Source organism: Mus pahari, chromosome 5 (assembly GCF_900095145.1).
Source record: "Mus pahari chromosome 5, PAHARI_EIJ_v1.1, whole genome shotgun sequence".
Taxonomy (NCBI): Eukaryota; Metazoa; Chordata; class Mammalia; order Rodentia; family Muridae; genus Mus; species Mus pahari.
This window is the reverse complement of record NC_034594.1, coordinates 135505682-135519673: the sequence shown is the minus strand read 5'-3', so window position 1 is coordinate 135519673 and position 13992 is coordinate 135505682. Positions and strand designations below refer to the sequence as shown.

Here is a 13992-nt window from a genome sequence, read left to right as displayed (position 1 = left end):
ACTGTCTTGAGAATAGACAAACAGCTTCCAAGTCACTGAGGCTGGCACTCTCACTGATAAATGGCTAAGCCCTTCTTCTCAGGTACAGCTGGCACCTTTCCTTGGGAAAGAACCACAAAAAAAACAAACATCCTTGGGAAGATTAGGGTCTCACGTTTAGATCATGAAAGGAAAATAATCAGGGGTTATGACTATGGCTAGTCATAAAACACATTATTAGTTCCTAATAGCACCATAAAGTTACTCCCCAGGTCAGCATAGTTCCCCTCCTCCCAGTTGAGAGATTACACCTTGCTGCCTGAACAAACCACATCATGTTTTAAAAATGACTTGTTGCCTCCCCCATTGCCCTAAAATCCAAAGAATCCCTGACTATGCTGTATATAAGCACTAAGCATTCTAGGCTCAGGGTCGCACTCCTGTCCCGCACAGTGGGAAGGTTTACAATCCAAGTCTGACTGGTATTAATAAAGAGACTCTTTGTATCTTTGCATTGGGCCCAGCAGTTCTTGGAGTTCTCTTGGGGCTCCCATGGAGACACAACGTTAGTTACTACACAAGAGTTACTGGTAGTGATTGATAGCCCTAGTTGATCTGGTAAACAGCTACCAGGTAGTTCATGGGCAGCTGTTAGCAGTAAGCAGAACAAAGAAATGCTTCAGGCAGGATGACATATGTTTTCACTGGATGATTGATGTTGTGGAATTTAAAATTAAGCAGTATAGATTTTTACATGTTTCTTCTTAATATTTTTGACCCATAGCTGGAGTGGTTCAGGCCCTGTTATGTGAAAGGTTAGAGTGAATTTAGGATTATGATGTTAGTCATATGTGGTAGCACATACCTATAATGCTAAGAGCTTTAAGGTGGAGACATGAAAATCAAGAGTTCCAGGTTGTATAGCAAGTTCTATGTCAGCCTGGCTTACAAAATGAAAATTTATCTCAAAACAATAAATGATAGAATTGTGGTAAGTTCACTTCATCAATCTGAAATAATATGACATCCCCGAAAGCCAGTTTTAGTGTTTAGTTTACATTTTTCCTTGGTCTGTACGTAAATTTTTAATTAAAAAAAAATAGAATTGTAGGTTCTCTGCAAATCCCTTTAGTATTTTATCTGTAGCCAAAAGTCACGTCTCTTCTGACTTTCAAGCATGATTTTACAGGTTTAGATTTGCTATTCTGTCTACAGTTTAGTAACTTTAGGCAAAATTATCATGGTTTGAAAATACATGACAATAATAATTCCCACTTAGAATGATCATGTGTATATGAAGTAAAGTACTACTGTTCAATGAGCATTACACATATCTGAGGCTGAGAAGACAAACCTTTGGTTTGTTTCTATTTTCAAAAGAAACTGTGTAGGGGGGTGCTCACACACCTATATGTGTTACTCGTTTTAAGGGAGAAAATAATTCTACTGGAAATGGTACCACATGTGTATAACCTAACCCTTGACAGGTAGAGGCAGGATCTGGAGTTCAAGGCCAGCCTTGGCCTTGGCTATACAAGCTTGAGGCTAGTACTGGCTACTTGAGACCCTGTTTCAAAACCAAAAGGGTCTATTGTTCAAACCAGGCCATTTTAGGTTTTCTAATCTATGAAACTTTTTCAGAAAGGTAAAATACTTCCTTACAAGGTAGGAAATAAGTTATACTCTCAAATTAAAAAATCTTTTTCCACATCTCCAGGTGTTGTTATCATTGATGATCATCCTGAAGTAACTGTAATTGAAGACCCCCAATCAAATTTGAATGATGATGGCTTTACTGAAGTTGTATCTAAAAAACAGCAAAAGCGGTTACAGGATGAGGAACGCCGAAAGAAGGAAGAGCAAGTCGTACAGGTTTGAGCTCAGCATTTTATTGCTAGCTTTGTCTGTTGATGTTCAGAACTTGCTAACAAATGGCCAGGTTGCTGTCTGCTCACAGTCATAAGGAGATGAGTGATTATCTTCACACCTGAACTGAAGTGATTTTAAAATGAGCCACCACTATATCTTGGCTATTTTCCTTATAATAGGCCAGAGTTAATTCAACAATATATTTTTAATAATTTGTTCTATGGTAGAATTCAATTTGTTTTATTTAAATTGTTGGAAATTGAATGAACACAAGTGCCCTGATCCAGAAGTAGCTTTGTCTTGTTTGTTTGTTTGTTTCTTTGGTGAAGGTGTCAAATGTACTTCAAATTTTGTTAGTTAATTCATATTTTGGAGGGAAGAAGAATAAGCTCATATATAAAATTATATTTTGTCCATATTCTCCGTACTATCTTGACTTCTAATACTTTGTAATCTCATTAGTACCCTAAGGGTGTCCAATTTAGAAAACTGAAATAGCTAAGTTAGCAGTAGGAAGTTCTAAAAACACGAGGGAGTACAAATTACAAATGTGTGCACTGTTTCTTTGGGTAAATTAGTGACAAAATAAATGATCTGTGTGTTTAAGGTATGGAGCAAGAAAAATATAGGTGAAAAAGGAAGAAGTCAGACTTCTAAGCTTCCTCCAAGGTTTGCCAAAAAACAAGCTACTGGGACTCAGCAAACGCAAGCTCCACCCTCTGCGCCAGTTCTAGTCTCTTCCTCAGCTCCAGTCCTAACACCCGCAGCAACGACAGTTCCTGCCTCCACCCCAGCTCCAGTTCCCATTTTGGCATCAGCCACCACTCTAGTTCCAGTGTCAACCCCAGCTCCAGTTCTAACTTCATGCCCAGCTCCAGTTCCGACCTCAGCCTCAGCTCCTGTTCCAGCATCCACTTCATCTCCAGTCATGGCCTCTTCCTCATCCCAGCCACCAGTGCCAGCTCCGACTCCTATCTTGGCCTCAGCCTCAACTACAGTCTCTGTCCCTATTCTCACCTCAGCTTCAATTCCTATCCTTGCTTCAGCCCTAGCACCAGCTACAGTTTCTTCTCCATCCCCAGTGGTCTCAGCTACAGCTGTGCCATCCATTTCAACACCAGCCATCCCAGCTTCAGCCCCAACAGCCTCAGTTCCACTTGCCCCAGCCTCAGCTGCATCCACTGCCCCACCCCCGGCCTCGACAGTGCAGACCCAGACCCAGACCCACAAACCAGTCCAGAGTCCACTTCCACCTTCAGCACCATCTTCAAAGCAGCCACCACCGTCTATTAGATTACCCTCAGCTCAGACATCTAATACCACAGACTTCGTAACTGCTGGGAAGTCCATGCCCACTTCACAGCCCCATGGTTCTCTAACAGCTGAGTTATGGGATAACAAAGTCGCTGCTCCAGCTGTGCTGAATGACATTTCTAAAAAATGTAAGTATGCAACAGAGACGTGTAGAATAGGAAAAGGCAGAAGTACTAAAATTTGTTTTATATCTTAATTAAAAAGTCTTAGCTTCCTTTATTTTAGTAACTTAGTTTCCTTTCCTTTATTTCTCTAAAACAGTTAACAGGATACTTTTCTACATTGAGGTTTCATATCACCCTAGTTCTCGGGAATACCAACAAATGACAATTGAGGGAGAAAAAGAGAAAGAAACCCTTATATACAAGTGGTAAATTATCTCAGCCAATGTGAAAATCAGTACCATAGAATCTACCTAGTCCCTTCCTGGATGTATATCTAAAGGGATTTAGATTAGCAGAGAGACTTGTACATTGATGATAACAGTATGGGCAGTGACCCCGATAAGTAATCATCCCAGATGCCCATCAGCAGATAAATTAGTAATGATCTAGTACAGCACACTGGGATTTTACTCAACCATAAAGGATGATTTCTGTCATCTATAGAAAAATGAATGGAAGTGGAAATCAACAAAGTAGATCCACAAGAATTTTCTGTCTTTCTTCCTGTGAGCTTTAAGTTGAGTCTGGGTTGGGTGCATGCACAGGTGAAAATAAAGGTGAATGGGGGAAACTTAGGTTAAAAGTGTGGTTTTCTCAAATGGAATCTAATTTGTATAAGGATAGGGAAAGGACCATTTAACATAACTAGAAAGAAGGGCAACATGGTGCAATAAATGTAGAACATGTGTTTTGTGGACTAAAAAGTAATAATAGGAATGTGTAAAAAACCTTTCAATTGGGCTGCCTTTTGGGATTCGGGCATTTAAGAATCTCTTAGCCAGGCAGTAGTGGCACACACCTTTAGTCCAGGAGGCAGGGGCAGACAGGTCTACTGAGCAAGTTCCAGGACAGCTAGGGCTGCACAAAGAAACCCTGTCTTGGGAAGAAAAGAATTTGTGATGTGCAGAATCGTTTTATTGTGTGCCCACCATTATAAAAGGGTTGACTGTACTAGAATTCAGCATCTAAATTTTAATGTTCACATTTCCTCTGGATTCTTTTTAGTAGGTCCTATTAGTCCACCACAGCCACCTTCAGTCAGTGCATGGAATAAGCCCTTAACATCATTTGGATCAGCAACTTCTTCAGAGGTAAGAATAGACTTACTGGCATAGATGGGAAATTAATGACAGAGTTTTTAAAATAATTTCCAAAACTTCATTGTACCTAATTATTACCTTGGGGCCACTAAAACAGATTAAATTCATGCCCAGAATTTCTGCCCTATTGGGTGTGGGTTGGGTTTAATCATCTGCAATATTGGTCAGTGGTCATTCATTAAGTGAATGAACATTTATGAAGTTATTTTTGATGTGCCAGCTAGTCTCCTTTTTGAGTTTACAAAACTGGCACAGATAATAGAAGCAAAAGGCCTCATGGAAGAAATCAGCAGTATACTTGTTTAATCAAGATGACAGCAAAGAATTTTCCCAAAGTATATGGAGGTAAACTTAAAATGACCAAGATAGTTTAAAGGCCAGGAGATCCTACTTGTGTGTCATTTGATTGAAGATTTGGAGAAAATAAAGAAAGTAGGTTATTCACATACCTGAGAAAAAGTCAAATCCCAGTTCTGGGAATAGTAGTTATCAAAGCCGTGAGGCAAGAGCAAGCCTGATGGGAGCTGGAGAGATGGCTGCAGAAATTGTCCTATAGGCATTCTAAAACCATATGTTTTTGTAGTATCTTACCTGTCATAATTTGTTTGTCATCCTCATGTTCCTTGCAATTTCCTTTGCAAAATAGACATTTCAGACAATGGCAAGAATTCTCTAATGGCTTCCCATTTTCTTTTTTGTGTGTACATGTATCACACGTGTGCATGTGGAGATAAGTGGTCATTCTGGAGTATCTGTCATTCTTTGGGATTCTCAGAAAAATGAGAAAGCTATTTTTTGTAGAAGTTAACAGCACAAATGGCCACTGTGGCCAGAGCACAGCAATTGCTGAGCAGTGATGGAAGGCAGCATGGAAGAGGCGAGGTGCATGGAGCGATTAGTGAAAAAGAGCTAGACACAAAATCCAGATTTGCTATGGTCTAACAAATAAGCTGCTATTTCCTTTTATTTCTGCCATTACTTTTTATTAGTATTTATTCTTTTCCAGTATGTTTTGCTCAGGAACTTCCTCCATCTAGAATTCTTCTATCTTAGCTTTTCTTACCTTCCCTAAGGAACTTTTTGGTTCTTTCATTTTATCTAATATAACCGAAGTGAGATTGCCTAGCACAAAGAATGTGTTCAGAAAATTAGATTTTAATTGGTGACTTGACTATCGGTATGTATATTACCTTCCCAATCAGGTTTTCATTTAAGTTACTATCAGAGCAGACTTACAAGAATCTTTGGCCATTTATAGGTTAAGTTTAAAGTTGTTTTAATGATGAAATAACTGCAAACTTTTCTTGGTTTTTCTCATCACAGAACTAGAGTTTGAACACTAAGCTGCAGTCTTGGTTAATGTGTAGATTGGCATTAAACACGCTTCTGTTGTGCTTTTTATTTGTGGCACTGCATTTTTTTTTTTTTCAGTCAAGTCTGAATTTGTTTACTGTGATATACCAAGTGTTAAAACATTATTTTATTAGGGAACAAGAAATGGTCAAGAGAGTGGTGTTGAAATTGGAATTGACACAATTCAGTTTGGTGCTCCAGCCTCAAACGGGAATGAAAATGAGGTGGTTCCTGTGCTTTCAGAGAAACCAACTGATAAAGTTCCTGAACCTAAAGAGCAGCGTCAGAAACAACCTCGAGCAGGACCCATTAAAGCTCAGAAGGTAAGTACTATTCTAAAGAATAGATGTGATTCTAGAATGGACATACTGTTCTATAATTTAGTTTTTAATAAATCTTTTATTGTATTTTGTTATAACATTGACTTTAGCTTCCAGACTTGAGTCTGGTAGAAAACAAAGAACATAAACCTGGTCCCATTGGAAAGGAACGATCATTAAAAAATAGAAAAGTAAAAGATGCCCAGCAGGTTGAGCCAGAAGGACAAGAGCAACCAAGCCCAGCTGTGGTCAGAAGCGCAGATCCTGGAACAGCAAAAGAAACCAAGGCAGTCTCTGAAATGTCTGCTGAAATCGGAGCGATGATCTCGGTCTCATCTCCAGAGTATAGCTCTGATGCAAAGGTACACTGACTGTTTATTTGATGAGTGGCAGGAACATTAATCATGTACTTTTTATGCTGAGTGTTTGATTATAATGGTGGTTGTATCGAGCCCTTTTTTGGTGACTTTTGTTGTTGTTTGGTTTTGGGTTTTTGAGCCAGGATGTAGCCCCAGCTGGCTGGCTGCCATGGATCTCGAAGTGTAGACCAGGCTGGTCTCTAACTCAGATCCACCTGCCTCTGCCTCCTGAGGGCTGGGATTACCACCACCTGGCATACAACAAACTTACTTTCTATCATATGATGTAAATGTCTCTGCAAAAGGTTACATTTTTACAGAAGTATATCTATATTTTGCTGAATGGCTTAAATAGAAAACTGTAAACGATCAGAATTGTTTCCCTTAAGTTTGTAAGCATTCAAAGTTGTCTTTGTCTGGTAGAGCTTTATTTTGCCTTCTACTATAATTCTAAACTTGAGGTGAGACACACTTGGAACAAATCACTGTTTCTGAGGTTGAACACTAAAAGTATTGACTTGTTTTTGGTTGCTACATTGAACAAAAGATATGTATCTTTTAAAATGCAGTCAGCTCCCTTATATCTGAGTTCAGGATCCATGAATTCAAATTGGGATCAAAAATATTCTCTCTCAAAAATTGGAGGTGTTTTGTTTTGAGTTTTTGTTTGTCTTCATTAAACTATAACATCCAGTGGCAGAACATTTCACTGTATTACATGCTATTAGAGATTTAGAGAAAATATCATAAATTTTTTATGTAAGACTTAAGCATCCACATCTCTGCAGGCCCAGTATGTGACAAGATGTGTCTAGAAAGGCAAGTTATGTTGAGTGACTAAAAGTACTTGTACTCATTAAGGGACATAACTCACAGAAATATTTGGTTTTGCTGATAGCCTTCTACCTCATGCTGTGAAAATAGATTTTAAATATGTGTAAAATTCTAGCAGCAATGTTGTCTCGTGAAGGCAGGTCCATGCTCTTTCAGCCTACTGTTAGTTGGATTGAAATTTTAGGGCATAGTGGTTTATTATCTCTCTCCTTCCAAAGTAGCTTTACTTCTATTAGACTCTCAAAAAGTGACCTATAAATTTAGCTTTGTTTTCTTTTACTCCTCCACAGGAGTCTGTAACAGACTACACTACACCTTCCTCTTCTCTGCCTAACACTGTGGCTACTAATAATGCAAAGATGGAGGATACTTTGGTTAATAATGTAAGTAATCAATCAGTTTAGCAGGTTTGGATAGGAACCTAACGATCCATCACTGTGTTTTAAGCACACTGTTGTGAACAATGTTTGACTCAAGAAATGAGTTGATGGTAATTTTGTATTTTGAGCAATATATAAATATACTTACTTTTAAAATCAAAGTTTAGGCCTCCCTCTCCTCCCTTCCCCTCCCGTCCTATTCCTACAACCTGTTGAAGTTGTCAGCTTTCAAAGGCTTGTGCTGGGACTTGATTTTTATGAGCACTCATCCTATTAACCTAGTTTGGTAAAAAGTTTCGGGTTCACCCTTACATACTATAGTTAATTTTATTTGGTTAGGTAACTTTGTTCACAAATAAGACTTTATGATTCATTGGAGCCATACTCATTTAAGGTCAGTAGAATAAAAGAAACTGGGATCTTATTTTATTATTTAAAAAACAAACAAGTATTTTCAAATTGAAGTACATAGATCTGGCCTTGCCAAAATTGCTTTTGCGGAAATTGAGCTGTAATGTGAACATATGTATTTCACAATTTCTTAAATTATCTAATATTAGGTGATATTAAGTTGTGTGGCAGATAAAGCCCTAGTTTTAAGGCTTGGATGTTTTAAGTCAGTACAGTTTATAATTTTGCCTACTTCAGTGTAGATGAAAAAGACTAGTCTAAAAAGTAACTTGCTCTTGGCCTCATGCACAGCATAATTGTGACATTTAACATTTCTTGTATAGTTCTTGCTTTTGAGAATAAATAGGGAAAATTTTGGTTACCTGATCTCCCCTTTGAATATAAACTAATATAATCAAAAGTTACCATATTCAAATGATTATTCAAATGATGATTGTTCTTTCCAAAAATACTTTTAAATCTATAAAGAGTTCTTCAAAAGAACTTTATCATTTTCAGTATAAAAATCTTGATTTTTATTCTATATTTTTTTCCTCATGCTGTCTAGCATGCCTAATTTCCAAGTATGTGGAATTTTAGAAAGGTGAGCTACGTTAGGGGTCAGTTAATCAAATTATAGTCAAATCAAAAGACCTTCTACATAGCTGAAGAAAAGGAATGGAAAGGAGTCATTTGTACTTGATACTGAGAGCGGATTGATTACCTTGTCTAGTGTTTAGAATTTATAAGACTGCTTCATGCACCTAAGCCTGGAATAATCTACCACAACCACCATCCCCAATTTTAAGTTTCTAAGGAAACTTAGAAGAAAGGGCTTTTTTTTTTTTTTTTTTTTTTGGAGTTTAAATGCTGTCCACTGCTAGCTTATCTGTAATGTTATAGTAAAGTATATATTTAAATTGTGCTATCTTTTCTCACTTAAAAAATATTTATAAAATGTCACCTTCTCATTCTCTAAATTTGTAGCATTTTGTCATTGAAAAATATATATGCAGATGAGCACTTTGTAGTCTCTGTGTGCTCCTAAGGCCAATTAGCGTATGACTTTCTTCACTGACAGATAACGAAGAAGAAGACATGTAGTCTCATCTATAGGCGAATATAGTCTTTATTTGCTTTTTTAGGAGTATATCTAAGACACCTATGAATGAGAAAAAAAACAAAATTTAGGTTAGGGAGTATTGTAAATTCAGTGTAGATGACATTAATGTTGTTTCCTTGGGCCAAGTGTGGTAGTGATTCTGTGGTAACTATAAAGTCTTCATGGAAAAAAAATGTTAAGGCCTTTTGAGATGTCTTTTCATTAGTCTGTTGGAGGCTTCCATTTTAAAATGCAGAACTTTGGTCTTTAAAAATACATTATCTGTTGAAACTCCATATAGGCTTCTTTTTTTAAAAAAATGTTCATGTGTATATGTATGAACTTGAGTGAGTTTATATGCATAGCTTGTATGCATGAGACAAAGAAATCATGTTAGACAACACTTGAACTATAATGTGGTGAGTCAGCAGAAACAGAGTCTTGGTCCTTTGAAAAAGCAGTGTAAGAGCTCTGAGCCACTGAGGCATCTCTCCAGCCCCTGGAGAGGCTTTTAAAATAAATACCTTAACTCGTGTGGTAGTTACAGTAATCCAGGATTAAAATTATTATGTATTTTGAATGTCCCGCAAAATTAAGTACAGGTGACAATTTTTATTACTATGGTTTAGCTGGTGTCAAGATTTACTTTAAAAATCTTAGGTAGCATATGTTTTGACATCTCTATTTGATGTGTAGTCAAAAATATCTCAGAGTGACCTTCTTAAAATCTGAAAGAATGCCAGCCATTATTTTCTGAATAACTGAGTAAATCATCAAAAGCAAACATAAAACAGTGCACAGAGTAAGGTTACGACATTCAGAGAATAGTGCATACCCCCTCAAAGTTACTAAAATTGTTGGCTCCCATCGTGTCCTTATAGAACAGTTTGGTGTGATGAGGTAAGGGTATATTCTATACTTTGCCTCAGAGGTTACTCTGGTTTTTTAATCTAGTTATAAGAGACTGATTAGGGAAGAGGTTTGTACTGTGTGTTAAATACTCAAGATAGGAACATACTCCATATATGCTGAAAGTTGTATTTCTTAGAGCTTTAGTGTACAGAGTATGGCTCTTGGATCAGTAGTAGTATCATCACCCTACCTCCACCCTGGGGAGTTTGAGATATAAGGTTTCACTTCAAGTATAAAGAGTACTATATACTTTATAATTGACAAGATTTTTTTTCCTGATAATTTGTACATATCCAAGTGGATAGTGTTTCTCTTCAGAAGTTTAACATAATTTATCACCCTCTGTGACTTAAATAGTCAGATATTCCTTTTTGGACTGATGGGGCTTTTATAGCCTACTTATATATTGTGATCTGTTGCCTGCCTTTTCAGGTGCCCCTGCCCAACACCCTTCCCCTCCCTAAAAGGGAGACTATACAACAGAGCTCCAGCCTAACTTCAGTTCCTCCCACTACTTTCAGCCTCACCTTTAAGGTATGTATAACATCCATCTTTAAGGCTCCTTAATTACTGCATGCAAGGAACGCAAGTTCACAATAATAGTCTCTCTTCCCCTCCCCCTTTTTTTATGACATTAAATTATGCCTTAAAAGTCATGTTAGTGCTGTGCAGTGGTGGTACACGCCTTTAATCCCAGCACTTGGGAGGCAGAGGCAGGCGGATTTCTGAGTTCAAGGACAGCCTGGTCTACAGAGTGAGTTCCAGGACAGCCAGAGCTACACAGAGAAACCCTGTCTCGAGAAAAAAAAAAAAACAACAACAACAAAAAATCATGTTAGCTTTTAATACTGCTTGGCAATGACAAGGTCTATTGTGCTTATGCATTTTGTCATAAAAATAGATATATCTTATGATTTGCACTCAAATACAAAGTGCTAATTATAATAATGTTCTTTTTTTTCTTATAAGTCATTTGTAAATTGAATGGATATAGGAATATTTCATGAAAAGGCTGTAACATGGGCATACTTTAAAAGCAAAACTGAGAATTTTTGGTTTGAAATACTAAAGATTGAACTTGGGACCTCACATTATAGGCAAGTACATCCACCACATCCCAGTCCTTTGTTGACTTAGACACAGCCTCTTTGAGTAGTCCAGGCTGGCTTTGAACTTGATGGTCCTGCCTTCCTTAGATAGCAAGGGTTACAGTCTGTCCTGTACCACTAGCTGGCATTATTTGCTTTGTTTTTCTAGCATCTTACTGTACTGATTTTTGACCTATATTAATCCTTTATAGAAAACTTACTTGAGATGATTCTAAGTCTCTGACTCACCTTAGCATTAGTAAGTTAATGGTTGGGGGGGGGAGTAGAATTGGGTTTGTGTGTGTCTTTGTTCATAATCCTATTCAGCATGGTATTTAACGTATAAAGGCCGGCTTTCCTGATTAGATTATAGTAAACCTTTTGATGTTATACACTAGAGCAAGAAAAGGCTAAGTTGTTTTAGTCATCTGGCCAATGTTCATTTCTAAACTCCTTCTACATAACCTCATGATGACCTCTTGGTAAGAGATGTATTGTGCCCCACTCCTTACTTACTGTTCAGCACCAACTCTTGTTTGGCCTTGCTGCTAATTTTCTACTCAGAGGACTGTCTCAATCTTGGCTCATTACCTTGTTTTAGAATTCAGATGATTTTTATGATTATATTGATCAAAATTTCACACAAGCAAAAATCTTGTATACTTATTGTTGAAACAGTTATTAACTCTTTAGAATATCTATTGGGTTTGCCGTTTTGATTCATTTTTAACATTCCTAAACTATTACACACAAAATTAAATAAGCTTCACCTGTCATTACTTTTGTGTCTACACAACACACACACACACACACACAACCTTTTAGCTTGGAAAAATATTTAGTTGTGGAAAAGTTCTATATGTGCATTATTGCCAGCATATAAAATAATTATGCTTATCTAATATCCTTGAATTTCCAAAAACAAACTTTTCCTTGCTGGTTAAGAAGTGAAATCAAGCCAATATGGTCAATTATATGATCAATAATATGTCATATAATGTTAGTTTTAGTATTCTTTTCAAACTACTTAACATACTTTTATTACATTCCCAATAAGATGTTTTGATTTACAGTTATTATCAACAGATTTTAATGAAGATTAAAAGTTGACATTTCCTAGATAGGTAGATTATTTACTTTATCTCAGAAGAAATCTCCTAATTAATCAAAAATAATGTCTTCAGACTTTTCTTCTCATTGCATTATATATGAAGAATCCAGACATCAAATAAGACTGGTTACACATCAGCAAAGCCAGTCTTCCATCAGCAGTCAGGCAGAAACATCAGCTATTCCTTAAGGGATGGAGGTGATCCCACAAACCTCTGCCTGTGGGTTCCATCCTTCAACACAACTAAGAAAAAATTCAGCTAAAATACCAGAGTCCATACCCTGAATAAGAGCTTAAAAACAGGGCAGTGCAGGAGCATAGAGAGAGGTCTCTGTGTGGGTGCTAGTCTAGACTTAGGAAGGCTCTTACAAAGCGGGGGATGAAGTTGGGGTTCCAGTCCCGCCCTACTCTCCACAGCTTTTACTTTAAAATAAAATACACTTGAATGGCATAGTGAATGTGAGAAATATATTTGTTCTCAAACATTGAAGAGTCATGCAATTTGAGTGTTTAACTGTGGTGTCTGCAGAGATGAAGTGATTAGTTGTGCAGTTTTTAAAAGGTTTCTAAAAGGTTTATTAAGGTAGGTTAAAAGTTTAGAAATTACCAAGCGATAGCGGCAGTGGGCAGATCTCTGAGTTTGAGGCCAGCTTAGACTACAGAGTGAGTTCCAGGGCAGCCAAGACTATACAGAGAAACCCTATTAACATACACACACACACACCACTTTTAAGAACCAATTTAGAAATTGATATTTAAAGGGTCAATAAACTTGTTTGTTAGTGGTATTAAAGATGCTACCTAGGAAACATACTGTCTTACAAATCATCTTAAAGATTATCTTGGGTTTACCTTTCACCACAGTATATTTTATGGTAATACAAAGAACCTTTTTGCCTCGTATGTGGTAAATCTTGCTCTGCTCTTCAATTCAAAAATCACTAGACACATAAAATTATTCAACATTTGAACAAAGGGTAGCCTAAATTGAAGTGTGATATAAATTGAAGAGAAAATGAGAAAGATCTACATCTGATATTTTAATATTAAAAGGGAAAATTAAGAAATAGGTGGCATTTGTGTAAATCTCAGGGCTTCAGAGATCAGGAGTCAGTGTTCAAAGTCATCTTTCAGTACACAATGAGTTTAAGGCCTGTCTATGCCACAGTAAAACAGTGAAAGCAAATGAGAGAAAACATGTGTTGTTATATTAATTACTATTTCAATTATAAATACATTGTTCCAAATTATCTGTTAACCAATTTAATATTACCTTTTGTTTTTAGTTTGGAAAACATAGTGGGTAGAAAAATTTAGTTTCATGTGTGGCAGGTATTACTGTTATCTGAAAGTTAGAGGGCACTGCTGTTCCATTTTAAAGATCTCATTCTGTCTTTTAAAACATGAAAGTCCATGTGAACCAGGGCCACAAATATATATGCCCAAGACAGTACTTGCCCTGTTGCGTCACATGTGCCTTTGAGAAGTGTTGATTTAAAAAGAAGGAACAGGGGACCGTGCTGTCTAAGGCCTTTTCTGACAACAGGTCTCTCCCATGGAGGACCCATTCTTCTTTATTACACTGGTGGGAGGTAGGGCCATTTGTTGTTTGATAAGTGCTTTAGCTATGGTTTAGTGTGTATCTCCCAAAACTTTCAATAAGCTCTATTTAAAAAGTAGGTAGGTAGGTAGGAAGGAAAGGAGGGAGGGAGAGAGG

The 13992-nt window shown here is 37.1% G+C and overlaps 1 protein-coding gene across 6 annotated transcripts in view; it reads left to right on the top strand.

Annotated features, from left to right (window-relative positions):
• Positions 1-13992, top strand: part of Prrc2c (proline rich coiled-coil 2C) — a 66356-nt gene that overhangs the window by 41422 nt on the left and 10942 nt on the right. For all 6 annotated transcript variants that reach the window (XM_029539237.1, XM_029539234.1, XM_029539236.1 and 3 more), the window contains exons 18-24: positions 1697-1851; positions 2456-3290; positions 4332-4417; positions 5914-6102; positions 6210-6461; positions 7583-7675; positions 10509-10610. In XM_029539237.1, the coding sequence (XP_029395097.1) occupies positions 1697-1851; positions 2456-3290; positions 4332-4417; positions 5914-6102; positions 6210-6461; positions 7583-7675; positions 10509-10610 (1712 nt within the window). The remainder of the gene's footprint in view (positions 1-1696; positions 1852-2455; positions 3291-4331; positions 4418-5913; positions 6103-6209; positions 6462-7582; positions 7676-10508; positions 10611-13992) is intronic.